At 43.7% G+C, this 22399-nt stretch overlaps 1 protein-coding gene across 1 annotated transcript in view; it reads right to left on the bottom strand.

Moving 5' to 3' along the window:
• The window catches only part of LOC144494993 (solute carrier organic anion transporter family member 3A1-like), a 329502-nt gene that overhangs the window by 44895 nt on the left and 262208 nt on the right, over positions 1-22399 (bottom strand). Inside the window, exon 5 of the mRNA XM_078214721.1 lies at positions 15852-16016. Within this exon, the coding sequence (XP_078070847.1) occupies positions 15852-16016 (165 nt within the window). The remainder of the gene's footprint in view (positions 1-15851; positions 16017-22399) is intronic.

The raw sequence follows: 22399 nt of genomic DNA, 5'->3' as shown, positions 1-22399 counted from the left end.
CCATCCACCACTGTAAGCATTCACTTCCTCTGCACAGTAGTTGCAGTGTTTACCATCTATAAGATGCACTGCAACAACTCAAACCCATGATCTCTACCATCCACAAGGACAGTGCAAGGGAACAGCACTACCTGAAACCTCCCCTACAAGTCATTTACCATCCTGATTTGGAACTAAATCACCTTTCCTTCACTGATCCTGGGTCAATAACCTCGAACTTGCTTCCTTACATCACTGTGGTTGTACCCACATTAAATGGATTGCAGCTGTTCAAGGAAGTGGCTCACCAGTGCCTTCTCAAGGGCAACTAGGGATGGTCAATAAATGCTGACCTTGCCAGCAGCACTCACACCCCATGAAAGAATGAAAAGGGTCTCCTGCAACTTCTGGCAACTGAGACTCTCACCTCAGAGAGTGGGCAACAGGATCTGGTCACTCAAAGATGGCAAAAGCTGGCTTATTCTTTTATTCCATAGGGAATCTGCAGGCTTTTAACTTTAAATACCTCAAGTGCCCTTAGCAATGTTGGATGTCAGACTAAATAAGCATCTCTTACAACTAATGTTGATAGAGATATAAATTCAATAAATACTTTATGTGATGTTATCTGTATGTGCTAACACATTTATGAGTTGATTTATTATACACTCAGTCCAGCATCGACTATAAATTGTGAAAAATGAATAAATTCCACTCCTCACACCGTAACATTGAATACCACATTGTTAGCACAAAAAGATTAAGAAAATTTAGGGACTGTATTTCAAAGTTCAGTGTTGTATCAGAATGCAAGTTCTGAGGATGCGCAAGAAAAATGCATCTTTTTCCAATACTTCCACAGTTCCTAAATAATTTCAGAGCACATTCAAGTGTTTAATCTCTTCAAAGAGACATATAGAAGAAAGCTGACTGGTACCAGCGTTAACCCTTAATAAAGTTTTCCAGAAAACAAATAATCTTGCCAAAACATGCAGGATCAGAAACCGGTATGCATTTCACTCATTTTGCAGGAAATGGCATAGATCAATTACCAGCACCCAAAGTATGGCTGCTGCCAAACCAGATGTAAGGTTTTCGGGCATCCCTGGTGACCACATGGAAACATCGCTGGCTGAATTAAATGTGAAAAGGATCTTTCTGCAATTTTGGGCAAAATTCGATCTGCGCTTGTTTCCACAGGGAAAACAGGATATATGGCCAAATCAGGATAGTGTGTGACTTGGAGAGAACTTGTTAGTGAAGATGTTGCTCTGCACCTTCTAGGTGGTGGAGTTGGTGATTTTAGGACACTCTGTAAAGAAGGCCTGGCGAGATATTGCAGTGTCGATAACAATGGAGGAGGGAGTAGAGAAATTGTGTATAAATATTATTACCAATAAAATGAAGGCACAAGAGATGTAAACAGATGGGACAAAGGAACATTTTTCATAAGCTCACGCACTATTTTAATCAGGGGCCCAGCTAAGGCACAAGTGGTATCCAACCTGCCTATAAGGATCCTGACCACAGACAGTGCAAACAAGTGACTGGTTAAAGATTCTAGAAGTTTATTGCTCGCCCCATGAGAACACCTTGTGCTTCCACGATGATGAGATCCTTCAATCGTGTATTTCCCAAAATCTTACTCATCAGACACCATTGCTGGTGACAGAGCCTGATCTCAAAAAACATAACGTGCGCTTGGAGGTTAGGTGGTTCATTGCCTACACCTCCATTTCTGCTTTTCCAGACACAGAGAGAAAGACAGAATGAAAGCGATAGAGATATTGGCTCAGGCGAGGCTCGTAAAATCCCGCCCAAGGCCAACGGAGAATTCCATTTTGCAGGCCTCGCCCATCCCTACCGATAAAATTCCAGCCATCAAGTTTATGAGAAAATTTAATGATTTTGAGCTCCCGACACAGAGCTTCACGTTAAAGAGAGGATCTTGGAAATTCGGGAAGAGAGGTTACTAAGCCTGCTTAGTGGCCTGCACAATTTTCCAACCATTAATTTTAATGTTTCAGGTGGGCCATGAATCGGATTGTCTGACCTTTGCACCCAATGTAATGTTGCTGCAATATTCATTGACAGAAGAATGCATGAACAAAAGATTACCTTGTACTATTCTGTAATTAATTAGAAATTCCAGCTGAAGTCTAATTAGAAGCAATTAAGAATGCAAATGATACATTGACCTCTTTTAGAAAGAGCTGGAGTAACAAAGTAAGGAAGTCTTACTGTAATTGTACAGGACTATAGTGAGACCACACATAGATTACCGTGTACAGTTCTGGTCTATTTATTTATGGAAGGGTGTACTTGCCTAAAGAAGGGTGCACTGAAGGTTCACTCGATTGGCTTGTCAAATGAAGAGAATGTCCTATGAGAAGAGGGTGAATAGAATAGGCCTATACTTTCTGTGATTTAGACGAATGAGAGGTGATCGCAAGGAAATTTCGAAGATTGGTTTGACAGGGTAGGTGCTTAGAGGCCATTTCCCTGGCCGGGGAATCCAGAACTAGGGGGCATCATCTCAGTTTAAGGGCCCAATCATTTAAGGCTGGGATAAGGAGGAATTTCTTCACACAGAGGGTTGTGAATCTTTGGAATTTTCTACCCAGGAGAACTGTGAGTGCATAGTCATTGCGTATATTTAAGGCTCAGATTGATAAATGTTTGGACTTTAAGGGAATAAAGGGATATGGACATCAGGCGGGAAAGTGGCGCTGAGATCAAATATCAGCATGATATTATTTATTGATGGGGCAAGCTCAGGAAGTCATATGGCCAACTCCTATTGGTATTTTTAAAATTCTGATGTTCTTAACTTCAGATCTGGGATACCCTCAAGCCCACCAAGAAGATCACCAGCTTTTAGTGGGCAGCCTTCCCACCTGGCGTAGGGCAGCCATCCACTACCCCAATCCCCACTCCTGACAGAATACCAGTGGCAGTGGGATGAACCTTAAGTGATCTTTCACTGGCCACCTAAGCGCCTCAATTGGCCTTTAGGCAGAAAGACCATCCTTGCCCTTCCTCATTCTAATTGAATCGGAGAGAGTCTGGAAAGTGATGGGCACTTCCCCCCCTATTATCTTCGCTCCTGATTCTATGCATCAAGAACCACCCATCAGCAACAATCCCCCTACCCCACCTCCCAGCCCGCCTCTGAGGGTACCAATCAAAGAATACTTGCAGCACAGAAGGAGGCCATTCAGTCCATCATGCCTGCTTGTGCCAGTCATCATAGAGTTAACCAGACCAATTATACTTTCCAACGCTTGGTCCATAGCCCCATAGGTCACCACATTCAAATACATATACAAATATATTTTTAATGCTATAGAGGTTTCTGTTTATACTAACTCTCCAGGCAGTCAGTTTTGGTTTCAGACTCTGCACCACCTGCTGGATGAAAAGTTTCTCTGCAATTCCCCATAAATCATTCAGCCAATTATTTTAAATATATGCTCCCCAGATATTGAACTCTTTACTAAGGTAAATTTTATCCACTCTATCTAGCTCCTTATAATTTAATAAACATCAATTAAATCTCCTCGCGCCTTCTTTGAAAACAGCCAATCTTTCCAATTGTTCTTCAGAGCAGAAAGTCTCAATTTCTGGCAACGTCATTGTAAATCCCCTCTGTACACTCTCCAGTGCATTCACATCCTTTCTTTCATGCAGTAACAAGAATTGCATCCAATTCTTTAGTTGTGACTTGACTAGCATTTTATGCAGCTGCATGGGGAGCTGGTTAGCTCAGTTGGCTGGATGACTAGTTTATGATGTACAGCGATGATAGTAGCGTGGGTTCAATTTCCTTACTGGCCGAGGTTACTCATGATGATCCGCCTTCTCAACCTTTCCCTTATCTGAAGTGGGGTGATTCTCAGGTTAAATCACCACCAGTCAGCTCTCCCTCTCAGAGGTAGATCAGCCTATGGTCATCCGGGTAAAAACTGACTTTATCTTTTTTTAATACAATTCCAACACAGGCCTTGGCTCTTATACTCCATGTTTTGGTTAATAATGGTCTGGATCTTCCATGAAATGGCAATCAGCATTGAATTGCTGCTCCGCTCAAACTTTTCCATGCCCTGTCACCAGGCCTCCTGAGCCTGGCTTCTCCAGAAATATGGAGCGCAGCTTTCGTCGGGGCACTCTGTTGCAGCGCTGTACCATCAGAGAGAAGACGAGACATGCCCACTTTTTGCAGTACAAGCTGCTGTTAGGTAAGTTTAAATACCCAGTGTGAATGTTAATGAATGGATAATTGCGTGAATGGGTAGATGGTAGGGTGGGTAGGTGGCTGAGGTATGTAGTAGGTGGGTGAGGTGGTAGGTGGGCAGCATGGGGGATAGTTGGGTTGAGTTGGGGGGTGGGGAGGGTTATAGCCAATGGGTCTGCCAGGAGTTGAGTTGAGGGGATCAATGTGAGTGATGGGGGGGGGTTCAGTTCTGTAGTTAACCAGCTATTAGACTACGTTTTAATCTATCTAACATTTCCTGGGTAGCTATCCAGGTAAGTAAATCAGAACTGTCTGAAATCTCTGACTCCAATACAGAGTCAGAGACATTTGTGGAGGATCCTGCAGTGCAGGGGAATTACACTTTGGAAGTTTAAACTTCTCAGGCAGTTCCCATGGAGGAAAGTGTATCAGGACGTCCCCAAGGTCCCAATGTGCATCTTGGATTGTCTGTCCAGTCACCGACAATCTGGAGTCTGAAGATCTAGATCATAGGAATGTATTCCATATGCTTTCTTAACCACATTAACTACCTGTCCTTTTACCTTCAGGAATCTAAGGACATACACTCCAAGCTGCTTCTGTTCCTCTACACTTCTCAGTATTCTGCCATTTATTGTATTTTGTAGAAGGTAGGTTGTCTTATGAGGAAAGGTTGCACAGGCTGGGCTCATATCAGCTGGACTTTAGAAGAGTTAAAGGTGACATAATTGAAGCATATAAAATCCTGAGGGGTCTCAACAGGGTGGATTGGAGAGGATGCTTCTTCTTGTGGGAGCATCCAAAACATGATTAAAAATAAAGGCTGCCCATTTAAGATAGAGATGAGAATTATTTCTTTCAGAGGGTTGAGAGTCTTTGGAACTCTCTTCCTCAAAAGGCAGTGGAAGCCATGTTTTTAAATAATTTTAAGACAAAGGTAGATAAGTTCTTGATAAGCAAGGTGGTGAAAGGTTACTGGAGAAGAGGGAAATGTGAAGTTGAGGTTACAATTAGATCAGCCACGTTCTTATTTAGAAAAGTAAGAGGCAACACAATTGAAGCATAGAAAATCCTGGTGGTGGTGCACGCCTGAGGAACTGAATGGCCTCCTCTGGTTCCTAGTTCATAAGTTTGTGCATTTATATTTTCCCTTGTTTTGTCTGCCTTTCCACATGCATTGCCTCACACTTCTCTGGATTGAATTCCATTCGCCATTTTTCTGCCCACATGACCAGTCCATTGATATTGTCTTGCAGTTGATGATCTTCCTGACTGTCAACCACATGACTAACTTCCATGCCATATGAAAACTTCTGAATCATCTCCCTACATATCAGTGTAAATCATTGATAAATACCACAGAAAGCCGAGTACTGGCCTTGCAAGACCCTTATGGAAACAGCCTTCCAGTCACAAAAACAGCCGTTGACCTTTACCCTTTATTCGCTGCCACTGAGCCAATTTTGTACCCAACGTGCCACCTTCTTTAGGAGCCAATGGGCTATTACCTTTTGGACAAGTCTGTCAGGTAGGGCCCTGTCAATAACCTTGTTAAAATCCATGTACACTACATCAAGCATTCCTCCCTCAATTACCGTCTTTTCTCGCTCCTCAAAAAATTCAATTTAGTCAGACAAGACCTTCGCTTAACAAATCCAGTATCAACTACCCCTTGGCTAAGGACTCTGAGGACTGCCAGCACTGGTAGAAATATAAGCCAGAACTTTGAGAAGAAGGGACAGATTTAAGAAAATACTACACAGTACAAAAACTTACCTTTGGTGTTTATTTCTAATTTTGTCTTTGTTACCACTCCTTTGAGTTCCTATTTCCCTATCACCATCTAAAGCTAGATTGAAAATAGTGAGAGGTTAGATTCTTGCAGGTCATTGAGTGCCCTTTGATCTCAGTGATAAGAGCATGATTTGTCTATCTCCTTGACTGGAACATCTAAAGGTTGTCTGTGATTTAAGTAGAATATGATTAGCATGTGTTTTGTGTGGTGTAAAGGACCAATTTAGTTAATGATGAAGACATTTAACCAATTAACAAAAAGCCTTTTTAGCCCATCAGAACATATCCCATTGGTATCTGAACTGTTCCAGGATAGCATTCAGCTGCATTTTAAATAATCCCACTCTTTCTATCTCTGTTACCCAACCCAACAGAATATTCTGAATATTTATTAAGAAATTATCCCTAATACCTGTTTATAAATTTGCTTCATATCAATTTAAATCCATACCATCTTCCTGGTTCACCTGTTTATTTGAATGCACGATTGTGAATTTCCTGTGTGACAATTTGATATCCTCAGTTAGATTATGCCTGAACTATTTTCTTTCCACATAGTAGTGTTCAAGCATCCCCAAATGTCCCTCACAGCTTGCTTGCTTCAGAGATGGACTTTTCTGATTGCATTCTCCTGGAACAGATCCATACCACCCAGGAGCATGTATTTGGAAATGCTGCAAGTTTTCCTCCTCAGTATGCATTGGTTTGTGTGCGCTCAGTATATCAACGTGTGGTCCGGATGGACAGGGCTCCATATCAGGGCCACTCGATCAGATGATAAATCTCATCTGACTTCTTGGGTGGTGCAAAACATTACGTGGAACCATTCTGAAGAAGAGCCAAGGCATTCTAGTCACTACCTATCTCTTAGTAAACATCAGTACAACCGATTATCTGGGCCATTACATTGCTGCTTTTGGGAGGTTTGTGAAAAATGCCAAGATTCTCTTTCTTTTTTTGATATTGTTCTTGTGGCATTTTCTTGCACATATCCTAACGCACGTTTAAAGCAGAGTAGCTGTTGAACAGGCTTCTGGAAGATCTTGTGTCCTAGCCTGTGTGTTGCCAGGCTCCATGGGTCTTGAGAAGAGGCTAAACTCCTCGTCTTATTGTCAGTGCTTATGTTGAGAGTTTTCATGTCCTCTGTCCAGGGACCCTACAAAATCTTGAGGCTGGTATGCTGAATGAAAATAGAAGACATAGGAAGAACAGCAGGCCATTTGGTCCTTTAAACTTATTCCATCATTCAATATGATTATGGCTGATCTTCTACCTCAACTCCACCTTTCTGTGCTATATTCATATCCTTTGATTCCCTTAGTACCTCAAAAAAAACATAACAGCTCCCTGAAGGGGCAAAGTATGCGCCACTGGAAAGAACAGTGTAAATAGCAGCAGGGACCCCAAAAACATACAAAGAACAAATACAAGAGGCAATGTTTTATATCTTTAATGCAGCCTCATACCATGAGAGGCCAGTGTGGCTTAGTTTATAGCACTCTTGTCTCAGATCCACCAGGTCTGGGCTCATGTCCCTCCCCAGAACTTTGACACAAAAATCAAGACTAACACTTCAGTGCAGTACTGATGGGCTGCTTTATTGTTGGAGGAACTGTCTTTCAGATGAGATGTTAAACTCACTTCCTGTTCTCTTTCAGGTGGATGTGGAAGAAAAGCAGAGAATCATCCCTGATATTCTGTCCAATATTCACCCTGAATCAGCATTACAAAACTGATTATCTGCTCATTATCACACTGATGTTTGTGGGAGATTACTGTACGTGTAAACTGGCTATTGCATTTCCTACGTCACTGATGTGGGGAGTTTATAACCAGTAATAAGGTTTTTAGACAGTAGACATTTTAGAAAGTAGGCACTGACAGAACTACCTGTTAAGAATTAAATGATTTTCAAAACAAAATTATAAGATGACAAGAGAATAGTTTACACACATGTGAATGCAGTAAGAGAATTAAACAAGTAATTATTATTTAAAACATATATGCTGATATTTTAAATGTATTTTAAGTATTGTACGAATCATTGTTCACTTTAGCCGAAGGCAAGTTACCGCAAGGTGTGATGATAAAGGCGAATAGTTCAGGATCAAAGCCCTGGAAACTCTGCAGTTAGCAAAATGTATATCAGAAAGTTTGTTATGCGGGAACACATATTGTAACTTCATGAATTGGTATATTCATTGTCTAGACTCAGGATGGACGCGTGCCCGGACATGGGATCACGTGTCTATTGGAAGAGTCACTTTGACCGCTATAGTGAGCGTCTAGGGTAACCTGACCATGGGGAAGTGACTTTAGCCAAGATGGGAGTTAGCGTCTGGATTTAATGGACAAATGATCTATCATTATGCTGGATGGTAAGATGCAATTGGCTGAGGTGCATGACAGGGATTATTATTGATATGTGTATATTAAAGATGATTGATTTAAAGTTACTGTAATCCAGGAATGATTGATAAGAAAATCTATAATTGATATGTTTAGAATTGTAAAGGTCAGATCTATTTGGAGTGGTCTGGCTGCTCAATCTGAGAGCTGACTTGACCCTTTAATGATCCCCTAGCAGATGCTGGTTAAATAAAGTTACGTCTTTGCTTCAGAAACACTGGCTTCATGAGTCTTGTATTGTCGGAGCTTTTCTGACAGTACTGGTCACCTTGGGTACCCCACTAACAATACTGACCACACTTCAAAAGTACTTCATTGACTGTACAGTGCTTTGGGACATCCGGTGGCCATGAAGGGTGCTATATAAATGCAAGTCTTTCTTTCTTGGAGCCAATCTACTAAGTGTCTCCAGAAGGCAGCCAGAGCAAGTTGTTCTAACTCTTCTGATCTGACAGCCAGAGGCTAGAAGGGAAAACATAGGATGCTTGTGAAATATCTGCTTTGTTAGGATCATGGGAACATAGGAGCTGGAGTAGGCCATTTGACCCATTGAGTCTGCTCCGCCATTCAAACAAATCATGGTTGATCATCTATATTTACATCATTTTTACCCACTGTGTATCCCCATATAGAAACATAGAAAAACCAGCACGAACAGGCCCTTCGGCCCACAAGTTGTGCCGAACACATCCCTACCTTCTAGACCTACTATAACCCTTCATCCTATTAAGCTCCATGTACTCATCCAGGAGTCTCTTAAAAGACCCTATTGAGTTCGCCTCCACCACCACTGACGGTAGCCGATTCCACTCGCCCACCACCCTCTGTGTGAAAAACTTCCCCCTAACATTTCCCTTGTACCTACCTCCCATGTTTGATCCCTGGGTGTCATTAGTAACCAGAAATCTATCAACTCCTGTCTTGAACATGCTCAAAGATTGTGGTGGTCTGGGGTGGAGGGCAGTGGGGAGCAAAAGAGAGAAAACAGGTGCCTGCCAAAGGGAGCGCCGAGAAGCAGGGGAATGCGGGGAGAACCAGAGGGACGTGGCCAAAGCTGTACCAAAGCACTGGGGCTTGGGCCAGAGCAGCAGGAGTGGTTTAAAGTGGCCAGAGTCATGAGAATGAGAAAGCTTGGTGAGCAGAGGCCCCACATGCTCCATCGTCTCTCTCTCTCTCTCTCCCTTCACATACTCAGTGGTCAGTATTTGTTGCTCCTCCAATCACAGTTTGTTCCTCTCCCATGTTTGCCTCTGATGCACTCAATAGCCTACCATCAGCAAACATGGGAGGGAAACAGACTGTCATTGGAGGAGCAGTCCCGTGCAGAAATCTTCAAACTTATTGGGAGGGATTTTATGGCCTTGCTCGGGGAAGACCAGAAATTCCCGCCCGAGGTCAACAGAGATTTCCATTGTCGGACCCTCGCCTGCGCCGATTCCGTGGTGGGCAAGGTGGTAGAGATTTTCCAGCATTTTCTCTTTTGGTAGAGTTCCAGCCACTGTCTTACTGGCATTTCTAACACTCATTTGGTGGGCCACAGAGGAGCTTTGCAGGTCCAGTTGGACAAGCCTGTTCTGGACTCACCAGCCCAGAGAAACACCCTAACTACATCCATCCTGTCAGTCCTTTAAGAATTGCATAAGTTCAATGAAGTCACCTCTCATTCTTCAAAACTCTAGAGAATACAGGCCCAGTTTCCGCAATCTCTTTTCATAAAAACAATCCTTCCATCCTAGGGATTAGTCTGATGAACCCACTTGGCGCTCCCTTTATGGTAAGAATATCCTTCCTTAGATAAGGAGAGCAAAACTGTGCACAATAGTCCAGGTGCAATCTCACCAAGGCTCTATACAATTGCTGCAAGACATCTTTTACTCCTGTACCCAAATCCCCTTGTGATGAAGGCCAACATACTCTATGCCTTCTGAATTGCTTACTACACTTGCATGCTAGTTTTTAGTGAGTCATGAACGAGGACACCCAGCTCCCTTTGGGCATCAATACTAGCCAATCTCTCACCATTTAAGAAATACTCTGTTTTTCTGTTTTTTTCTACTAAAGTGGATAACTTCACATTTATTCACATTATATTCCATTTGCCATGTTCTAGCCCATTCATTTAGCCTGTCCAAGTCCCCTTGAAGCCTCCTTGCATCTTTTTCATTTTCACCTAGTTTTGTGTCATGATCAAATTTGGAAATATTATATTTGGTCCCGCATCCAAATCATTATATAGATTTTTATTTTATTTGTTTTGTTATACTGTTATGTCATGTCCAGTATCACAAGCAGATTATTGCACTATCTGGTCAGAAATGGCCAACAAATGCAAAGCATTTGATAGAAGACATAAGGGGCTTTATTTTTCATTTTCCTTTCTGTTTCCTTAAGATATTTTTGATGATTGTCACAGAATCTCTAACTGCAGCTCTTCATTATCAGACTCTAAAGCTGTGTGTGTGCGCTGTGACCTTTCAAATGTGTGCCAAAATCCCCTATTGCTGGTTGCTGTGGGGCATCATGGACCATTAGTAATCACTTACATTTCCCAATTGATTTTCCCAGTCTCCTGCTGGAAAAGACTACAGCTTCCATTTGGTGCCTCACTGCTCAATGTATCTCCGATCAGGTACTGCGAATTCTCCACAGCATCTGCTTTCGAGACAATTTCCCCAGAACTGCATCAGATCGAGGTCTCTTAGGAAACAGTCAATCTTAATGCAGAGCGCTGAGGTGTTGGATGAAATGCATGTAACACATTTGAAAACACTCAATTTACAGCAAAATCAGCTGCTGTATAGTGAAATTCTGGCTCATAAATAGTCAAAATGTTTGAATTATGTGGAGACAGATTACATAGTTACGGCTTCCCCACAGCTCAAGGGAAAATGCTTCCTATTGTGCAATACTGAGCTACATGGATTCGAGGGAGTTGTTCAGAGTCAGATGATCTCAGCAATTGAGATGCTTCAGCAGCACAACATCCCCAGGCAAGGGAGGGGAGGGTGAAATCAGTCAGTCACAGTGGCCTGGTTTTGAAAATATCCATGGTATATCATGGTCTGTTAATCAGGCAGAGTCTAGTCTAACACAAATAATGACCAACCCACTAATTTGGCAAAGAAAGCTCCTGGAGAGAGTCACAGTAAAGAGCTTCCAAATTTGCCATAAGGCTACTGACTTCTTCAACCCAGGTGAAGCAAGATTCAGAGGTAGATGAGGTGCCAGTGATATTTTGCCACAACCATTAGAGCCACCCTCTGAGCTTTAACAAGGAATAGTGCCCACTAGGTATGTTTCTAGATATGAAAAGGGCATTTGTCAAATTTTATTCAATGGACTGTCCCTCAAGAGCCCTTTGAACTGGTTCAATGGTCATCAAATTTTCAGAAAGAATTATGTTGAAGTGAACATAGTAATCTCCAGCAGATTTTTCCCAATGGCTGAACATCTTTAGAGATTGGGTGCAAGGTGAGGACAGGAACAGACTTTGTTGTGATGTCTCAATGCTCACTGAACGCACAAACAATTACCAACTCAACTCTTAAAGATTGGCACTTAGCTGAGATAATTAGGCCAATGGAATTGTTATCTAGAATTAACCATTTCAAGTGAGAATGAGGTACAACAGAAAAAATCTATACAATTCTACAAAACAGGAAGCTAGAACTTTGCAGACACAGGAAACGATAGCAGTACTGACACAGGAAATACTAACTATGTGAAGAGAGGCTGAAAAATAGTTTAGCTTGAGTGAACGACATGTGAAATGTGTTACTGGAGTGACACCATGTGGGAGTTTGTTAGAAATGCAAATTTATTCAACAACAGGAAGTTTGTCAAGGCCCTCCAGTTTCTTTGTCAGTAAAACATCTCACTCAAAGTCACTCTCCTCTTCTTGTTCTGCAGCATATTTACTGTTCGTTGGATTTGCATTCAGCCACTCTCAGCACACCAACAAAATCTGAATGGTGACCTGAATCTGGATGTATTTGAGTGCTGTTGCTGTCAAGAGATTTCTAAAGTGGGTTCTCAGCCATGGGTGCCAAGTCATTCATTTATTCCCTCAGGACATTCGTGTAAGGCACATTGCATGGAACACTGCACGACAAGGGCAGCACGGTGGCACAGTGGTTAGCACTGCTACCTCACAGCCTCAGGGACCTGAGTTCGATTCCAGCCTTGGATGACTGTCTGCGTGGAATTTGCACATTCTCCCCGTGTCTGTGTGGGTTTCCTCCAGTACTCCGGTTTCCTCCCACACTCCAAAGCTGTGCAAGTTAGGTGGATTGGCCATGCTAAATTGCCCCTTAGTGTCCAAGATGTGTAGGTTAGGTGGATTTGCTATGTTAAATATGCTGGATGACGGTAATAGGGCAGGAGGGTTGGGCCTGGATAAGATGCTCTTTCAGAGAGTCAGTGCAGACTCAATGGGCCAAATGACCTCCTTCTGCACTGAAGGGATTCTAGGAGAATCAGTGTTGCTTTCCTGATGCTGGCCATTAATATGAAAGATCAGGGCTGGGATTTTCCAGCACCTCCTGTGACGTGTTTTCTGGCAGTGGAAATGGCTCGGCATTGGCCACCAGTGGGATCTTCCAGTCCTGCAGATGTCTACGGTGTTTTGCATGGCTTGTTCATCGCCATGGAACACACCTTCGGTGGGACTGGAAGATCTCTCCAGCAGGAAAATCCTGCCCCACATTTATGTGATCTGAAACTACCTTCACATTTTGGGGATAAAACTGGGCCCATAGACAATCAGACATTCAAGATTAGGGATCCAGCTTTCTGGCCCATGCTCATGACCAATGAGGCTTTGTCTGAGCCTTGGAATATTTTACTGGCTTTACGAGCAAACCTGAAGTTCATAGGACAAAGACCATTATGTGCCCATCCCTAATTGGCACTTCAGAGGACTTTTAAAAGTCAACCACATTGTCGTTGATCTGGAGTCACACGTAGACCAGGCCAGATAAGGGTTTGAGGACATTTGTGTACCAGATGGGTTTTTACAACAATCAACAATAGTCATCATTCGACATTTAATTTCAGATTTTTATTGGATTCAAATTTCACCACCTGCTGTGGGATTCGAACCCAGGTCCCCAGAGCATTATCTCTGGATTACTAGTCCACTGACAATATCACTATGCCACCACCTCCCCTGTGGAGAATTATGATGGTTCCTATTCATGGGCATTTCTCTCAGAGATTGAGGGGTTTGTGTGGCGTTAATTAGAAGGCAAAACCAGTCAGTAGAATGAACCAACTTGGGACACTGAGTCCATAATTTCTCATAATTTTAGGAGCAAATTTACAAATGATTTCAGAATGTCAGCATTCTGAACAACTTGCTGCCCAATAAGTCTCATGGGATAAGCAATCCATGTGTTACTGATTCATGTTTTTAAGCACAAGACTAATTCACTTTTAATCAATATGGAATGGGTATTCTGAGTGCGTTGTTTGGTGGAGAAAGGGAGGGGCCCTGTATTGGAGTGCTATTAGATAACCAGAGCCTACAAGTCCAACTGGAATCAGTTCTGGTCAGGTGAACTTTCTTTTACTTAGGAAGTGACCATATGGATAATGAAGAGTGTACTTGGCAGGTCATAACATTCAAGGCTATGGGACAAATGCTGGTAAGTGGGATTAGGTGGGCAGGTCAGGACATTTCATGCACGGTGCAGATTCGATGGGCCGTAGGGCACCTTCTGCACTGTAGTATTCTGTGATTCTGCAAAGAGTGCGCTCGATGCCATGCCACAGTGCAATACGACACGTTTGACTCGAAGTGCACTGTACCACACATATTAATATAGTGCATGGAGATATATTTTTTTTATTCAATCGTGGGACATGGGCGTCGCTGGCTGGCCAGCATTTATTGCCCATCCCTAGTTGCCCTCGAAGACGGTGGTGAGATGCCGTCTTGAAACGCTGCAGTCCATGTGCTGTGGGTTGACTCACAATGCCATTAGGATGGGAATTCCAGGATTTTGACCCAGCAACTGTGAAGAATGGCGATAGATTTCCAAGTCAGAATGGTGTGTGGCATGGAAGGGAACTTGCAGGTGATGGTGTTCCTATGTATCTGTTGCTTTTGTCCTCCTAGCTGGAAGCTAGGGTTTGGAAGGTGCTGTCTAAGGAAATTTGGAGAGTTCCTTTAGTGCATCTTGTAGATAGTACACACTGCTGCTGCTGGGCATCAATGGTGGAGAGAGTGGTTGTTTGTGAATGTGGTGTCAATCAAGCGGGTTGCTTTGTCCTGGATGGTGTCAAGCTTCTCGAGTGTTATAGGAACTGCACCCATCCAGGCAAGTGGGGAGTATTCCAACACACTTGTGCTTTATAGATGATGGGTAGGCTTTGGGGAGTCAGGAGGTGAGTTGCTCATCACAGTAGTTTTTTTATATTGTTTCGTGAGACATGGGTGGCACCAGCCTCCTTCGGACCTGCTTTTGTAGCCACTGTGTTTATGTGGTGAGTCCAGTTGAATTTCTGGTCAATGGTAACCCCCCCAAGGATGTTGACAGTGGGGGATTCAGTGATGGTAACACCATTGAATGTCAAGGGGCAGTGGTTAGATTGTCTCTTACTGGTGATGGTCATTGTCTGCTTTCTACTTGTCAGCCCAAACTTGGATGTTGTCCTGATCTTGTTGCATTTGAACATGGACTGCTTCAGTATCTGAGGAGTGCTGAACATTGTGCAATCATCGGCAAATATCTCCACATCTGATCGTATAATGGAAAGAAGGTCACTGATGAAGCAGCTGAAGATGGTTGGGCCTAGGACACTAACCTAAGGGATTCCTGCACAGGTGTCCTGGAGCTGAGATGCCTTGACCCTCCACAAACACAATCATCTTCCTTTGTGCCAGGTATGACTCCAACCAGCAGAGATTTTGCCCCCTGATACCCACTGATTCTCGTTTCCTTGATGCCACACTTGGTCGAATGCGGCCATGATGTCAAGGGCTGTCACCCTCACTTCACCTTTGGAATTCAGCTCTTTTGTCCATGTTTGAACCAAGGCTGTAATGAGGTCAGGAGCTGAGAAACCCTGGCGAAACCTAAACTGGGCGTCACTGAGCAGGTGCTCACTTCACTCCATCACTTTACTGATGATCGAGAGTAGACTGATTGGGCGGTAATTGGACGGGTTGGATTTGTCCTGCTTTTTGTATACAGGACATACCTGGGCAATTTTCTATACTGTTGGGTAGATACCAGTATTGTAACTGTACTGGAAGAGCTTGATGTATTATATGCATCATATATTATATCGTCGTAAACTTCTACTCACTAATGCAATTTCAGATGCCTCTGTAGGTACTGCATAGGTGTCTTTGTACCAAGAAAGACAGCAAGTGGTTGTTAATTTCAGCCTCAAGACAATGACAATACAAATCAGAGATTAATTATCTTACCTATGAACTGGTTGGCGTATGAAGCACTGAGACCAAACTGGCTTTCCAGATATTTGCCCAGAAAAGCAGCAAATCCACTGATCGCTGCAACCTCCATGCAGGCAGCCAGCACGACGCAGGTAAATACCGGATTCATCAGGAGCTGCTTCGTTACTTGTGGAATTGCTGAAAAAAGTACATGAAAAAAAATTAGCAAAATTAATTTTTTTAAAAGGAAATAATATGGCTTCAGACCCAGTCAAACTACACTGTAAAACTGTGAGCAGCAGATGGCGCCAGAATACAATGACTTTGCACCAAAGAATCACGAGGGGATTTTCTTACTCCAACGCAAGAATTAATTTCCCCTGTAATCAGGAATTTCTACTACAATGGAAAGAATTGAATTCATTGAATTCTGTAAGAGGTGGCTTTAGGGAACACACTACAACCACAAAGTGCTTCCAGGTTCAGCACTACCCGAGAAATTATGCAAAAACTGTATTGTAATCAAAATGACAGCCCATCAAACTTTCAGGAACATTCCTAGCACATTACTCATTCACTATTTAAAGTCAAATATGCCTTTAATTTGATTGATTCTTCTGGAATGGTAGCATTCTTGAAGTTTCAAAATGCAGACTTCCCAGTAATGATAACAAGTCTGGCAAATCCTGGCTCCTTGTAGCTACAATTCCTCCTCTCTGCTGTTTTGGAAGTTTTTTTTATGAGCTTTAACATGGACAGACTATGGTTATACTGGGTATTGTCATTAAAGTTTGCTTCGGGCTAAATTATTGCATTTAAAACTTCCAGTTGGAAACACTATACTAGCAGTCTGCTACAAGGAAAAGCCACTGAGAGAGTGCCACACAGTAAACATGTTACAAAGCATTAGTGCTTCACCCTGACAGCATGCTGTTGAATCTCCCATTCCAATTATCTACAACCACAAAAATTAATGGCAGGTGTAATCTAGAGTTTTACTCCAGAATGCTACTTGTAAATTAATACTTATCGCTTGCAATTGAAACCTCATGGAGTTTATTTTCAGAGAATGCATTCATGCTGAATACGCAGAACATACAAACTAGGTGCAGGAGCAGGCCATTCGGCCCTTTGAACCTGGTCTGCCATTCAATATGATCATGGCTGATCCTCTATCTCAATGCCATATTCCCACTTTCTCCCCATACCCCTTGATGCCAATAAAATCTAAGAAAATTATTTATCTCTTTCTCGAATAGCTTGGCCTCCACAGCCTTCTGTGGTAAAGAATTCCACAGGTTCACTATCCTTTAAGTGAAGACATTTTTCTTCATCTCAGTCCGAAAGGATCTAACCTGGGACTGTGTCCCCTGGTTCTCGATTCCCCAACCAGGGGAAGCATCCTCTCCACATCTAGTTCGTCCAGCTCCTTTCATCCTTCTAAACTCTAGTGGATTGTCTCATTGAATGGAGTGCAGGTCAGAAATTCAGCAGAGAATCACTGTGCCCAATTTGTGGCTAGCTTTGGGTAGAATGCATTGCTGAGCCTTCCCCGACCTGAAAACACTGATGGCCCACACTATTAGAGCCAGCCATCCACACTGGTAATGCTGCGTGACACATTTCCAGAGAGGTCTGGGCAAGTCGGTCTATTCTTGTGGGTTTGGATTGAGTACAATCCCCTCACTTACCTTATGATATTGCAATGGATGCTGCCAAAAGCGGTCAAGTCTATTACAAAGTCACTTAAGCAATATAACAATGCCATCAAAGGCAGAATAAACAGAGCCCGGCAGTATTCAGGCATCCACGGTGTCCATCTCTGCCTTATTCTGTGCTTTCTTGTTTTGTGTGACTGTTGGTATTCTGTCCTGATTTTGCTCACAGGTCAATTTTCTTTTACACTAAAAATACATCTTTTATCCTTACGTTAATGTCCAAATTTGGAGTAAAAGGTGCATTGGTAGTAGCAAAAAGAGACATCATCAATTAGGGGCAAGAAAGTTTATCTCAATCACAATGCAAAATAAGTGAGATATTAGTATCATTGCATTGCTTATTGTGACTGGGGCTTATTTAATAGTTGTTGCTTTAAGAATGGAAGGGAAATGATTTGAACTGTTTTAATTTTAAGTAAATTCAGCACCAGCTGCCATGTTAATATTCCACTACGACTGACATAGTGGCACAGCTGCTGCCTTGTTCAGGGAGAGGCTGTTGCCAGGAACTGACCCTGTCCAAAGACTCCACCAGTCAAGCAATAATACATTTTAATTATTTCCTGCTCTGAATCCATTCTCTTATGCAAATAACACAGCTGAGAGAGCAACTGTCGATACAAACGGTGTTGAACATTTATGTACCTCCATAAAGGTATGAGAGAAATAAGCTTAGATGCATAACTGTCTTTTTCTTGTCTCTTCCATGGATTCAGAAACCTCAATTATAATTCATACTGAGTTCTGTCAGAGTGTGGGAAGATATTCTATATAAAAGTTGAGAGGAGTGTTCTGTTAATTTTTCAAATATTACTGGCCAGATGTAATTTGAATCTGATTTCTGATACCACTATTCCGAGTACCGTTGAATACTTCCTACTTACCATTGCAATATCAAAAGGACTTGGAATTCTCTACATTTTGTTCCAAATTTCAGCTCTTCCAAAACTCTATTGACCACATTCTAACTTGCATTAAGTCTGTTGACCTTTCACCCCAAGTTTGCTGACTGACACTGGCCTCCGGTCCACCAAGGCCTCAATGTTAAAATTCTCATCCTCATGTTCAAATCCCTCCATGGACTTACACCTCACTAGCTCTTCAACCTCCCAGAGTCCGACATCCCTCCTAAAGCTCTGCATTCCTACATCCTTCCTAAAGCTCTGCATTACTCCAATTAACTCTTACTTATTGTGCTGCTCCACTCCCTTTGTCTCATCATTGGAGAATGTGCCTTCAGCTACCTAGGCTCTGGAATACTATTCTCTCTCTCTCAAACTCTCTCTCCTTTAAAACGCTCCTTTAAACCTACCACATTGTCTAAGCTTTTATTCATTCATCCTAATGTATCCGTTGTTGATCTATCCTTGGCCCCTTTCTATTTCTCATCGACATCTTGTCCCGATGTGAGACCATCTGAAGACAAGGCATTAGTTTTCACACATACACTAACAAATCTCAGCTCTCTCTCACTATCATCTCTTTTGACTCCTCCGCTCTTGCTAAAATATCAGACTGCTTATCTGATATCCAATACTGGATGAGCAGGTATTTCCTCCAGTTAAATATTAGGAAGACTGAGGCCATTTTTTTTCAGCCCCTGCTCTAAATCCATTCCCTAGTGACCCACTTCATCCCTTTTACTGGTAATGGTCTGAGATGAAACCAGTCTGATCACAATCTTGCTGTCACATATGATCCAGAGTTGAACTTCTGACTTCATATTCATGCCACTTCCACAATCGCCTTTTTCCAATTCTGTGACTTTGCTCAACATCACTCCTTCTCAGCTCATTTGCTGCCGAAACCCTCATCCGTGCCTTCATTACCTCTGGGCCAGCCGATATTACAATGCACACCTGGCTGCTCTCCCACATTCTACCCTCTATACAATTGAGCTTATCCAAAACTCTGCTGCCCGAGTCTTACTTCGCAAGTTCCATTCCCCCATTGTTCCTCTGCTTGCTGACCTTCACTGGCTCCAGCTTCTGATTTTAAAATTCTTCCATGCCCTTTCACCCCTCTGTGGCAGTAATCTCCTCCAACCCCACAATCCTCGGAGATATCTGCACTGCTCTAATTCTGTCCTCTTGTGCATTCCCAATCTTAATTGCTTCATCATTGGTAGCCGTGCCTTCAGTTCCCTAGGCTCTAGGCTTTGAAATTCCTGCCACAGGCCTCTTGGTATCTTGCTTTTCTCATTTGAGGCAATTCTACAACCTACCTCTTTGACCAAGCTTTTGGTCATCTGACTACCATCTTCTTATTTGGCCTGGTGTTATACTTTCTTTTATAATGCTCCTATTAAGCTTGTTGTGATGTTTCATTACATTAAGGTGTGATATCGATACAAATTGTTGGTGTCTTAGGCTTGATGTCAATTTTTGTCTAATTATACTCCTGTGAAGCACCTTGGGATATTTCACTATGTTAATGTGCAGTATAAATGAAAATTGGCATTGCTGCTCTTAAAATTGTAGTTTTTAGCTTTGTTACTTGGTCATATCTTCTCCATTGTCTGCAAAAGCCAGTGCAGCAAGTGAAAAAACATACCAAATGTGGCATCTGCAGTGGGCTAAGAGAGTCAGCATACTCATAGCCACAAAGGCTTCTATTCTATAGCTTCTATTATCAACTGTGACATTTACATTGCCATCAGGTGCAGCTGTAAAAACTACTTCCAAAGTCTTAGCATCTCCTGGAATAGCAACCCTATCATCAAAGTCTACTGTTGGCAAGAGCTCAGCTTGTTTAAGTTTTGATTTGCCAGACCCTCTGGCAGTAAAGAAATGTTTGCTCATTATTCAACATTAAAGGAATAAAGCTACTCTCCATGTGATTTTTTTGTTAAAAGCTGGTAGGCATTGTTTCCACTCTGCCAAACAGTTCAAAAGATGTCTAATCATGTTAATTCAAATCTAAGCAGCACACATTATGCTAATCAATAACTGCAGCCCATGATAAGAATATCACTGACTGATATAAAAACAGAAAATGCTGGAAAAACTCAGCAGATCTGGTAGCTTCATAGAATCCTTACAGTGCAGAAAGAGGCCATTCGGCACATCGAGCCTGCACCGACAACAATCCCATCCTGGCCCTATCCCCATATCCCCACGTATTTACCTTGCTAATCTCCCTGACTCTAAGGGCCTGATTTTACCATTTTCATTCGAAGTGCTGAATCTGGGCATAATGCAGATCTGATTTAGAAATCTGCTTTCAGGCGCCCCCATACGCACTCAGCCATCTCCAGTCCCATTCGCGCTGTGGGCGGGGCTTAGCGCGGCCAAAACGATCGGAGCTCTGAACTGCGCATGCACAATTTGAAAATAAATTGAAAAAGCGCGCCCGTGTCAGATCACTCCCGGGCCGCAGAAAGCGGAGAAAGCGGCCTGGGAGCGGAAAGCGGGAGCAATGGCCCCCACACACATCACTATCCCCCTTATCGACCCCCCCCCCCCCCCCACTACCAACACATCACTGGCCTCCTTATCCACTCCCCCACTACCCACACACATCACTGTCCCCCTTATCTACCCCCCCCCACTACCCAGGCTGATCGCCACCCCTGCCCCCTCCCCTCCCCACCAATCACCCGCAGAGTGGCAGCGGACCCCCCCTGCCCCCCCACCAGAGATCCATCTACCCTCCCCACCAGAGATCCATCTGCCCCCCCACCACCAGAGATCCATCTGCCCCCCACCACCAGAGATCCATCTGCCCCCCCACCACCAGAGATCCATCTGCCCCCCCACCACCAGAGATCCATCTGCCCCCCCAACACCAGAGATTCCATCTGCCCCCTACCACCAGAGATCCATCTGCCCCCCCCCACCAGAGATCCATCTGCCCCCCCCCACCAGTGAGCGGTCGGGCCTCCCCCCCCAAGATACATCTTATCCGCCTCCCTCCTCCTCTCCCTCCCCAGACAACAATCTGGCCTCACTTCCCCCACCAACAACGAACTGGCTTCACTCCCCCCCCCCCCCCCCCCCCCAGAGAATGGTCTGGCCTCACTCCCCCTCCCCTCCAGAGGAACATCTGACCCGCCTCCTCCTCCCTCCCCACCAGACAATGATCAGCTCTCCCCCCCACCACCAGACAACGGTCGGCCCTCTCGCGCCCCCCCCCCACCCCAGAGATACATCAGACCCGCCTCCTCCTCCTCCCCCCCACAACCAGACAACAATCTGGCCTCACCGTTGCCCCCCCCCCCCCGAACCAGAGAATGATCTGACATGCCTCCCTCCCCACCCCCCCCCCTCCCCCCCACCACTGATCTGAGTCAGTGAGCCATTGGAAGCTCTGAACGTGCTCTTCAGCAGCTGGGGCGCCCGATTCAGACTTTTATTTAGCAGGTCCATTACGGCGCGGTTCCGGATTGGCAAACGCCAATGGTAAAGGGGGAAATGGTAAAGGGGGAAATGCTGATAAAGTTGGGCGGGCAGTTCATTAATTCAATTTAAATGCATGCAAATGCATTTAAATTGTCATTGCGCCCGTTTTGGGCGCAAATCGAATCGCCGCCATCCCCAGGTTTCGGTAAAGTGGCAATCTGCGCGGACACAGGTGTGGATCACGATAATGGCCTCTCACCTGACTTTACCACGTTTTCGCACCCGTTTTCAGGCATGAGGCAATGGTAAAATAGGGCCCTCAGAATCAATTTAGCATGGCCAATCCAACCAAACCCACACATCTTTGGAATGTGGGAGGAAACTGGAGCACCCGGAGGAAACTCACGCAGACACAGGGAGAATGTGCAAACTCCACACTGACAAGGCCAGAATTGAATCCAGGTCCCTGGCGCTGTGAGGCAGCAGTGCTAACCGCCATGTCACCATCTATGGAGAGAGAAAC

The sequence above is a fragment of the Mustelus asterias genome, chromosome 6 (genome assembly GCF_964213995.1).
Source record: "Mustelus asterias chromosome 6, sMusAst1.hap1.1, whole genome shotgun sequence".
Lineage (NCBI taxonomy): Eukaryota > Metazoa > Chordata > Chondrichthyes > Carcharhiniformes > Triakidae > Mustelus > Mustelus asterias.
Note: the sequence above shows the minus strand (reverse complement) of the source record. Positions and strands in the feature narration are given on the sequence as shown.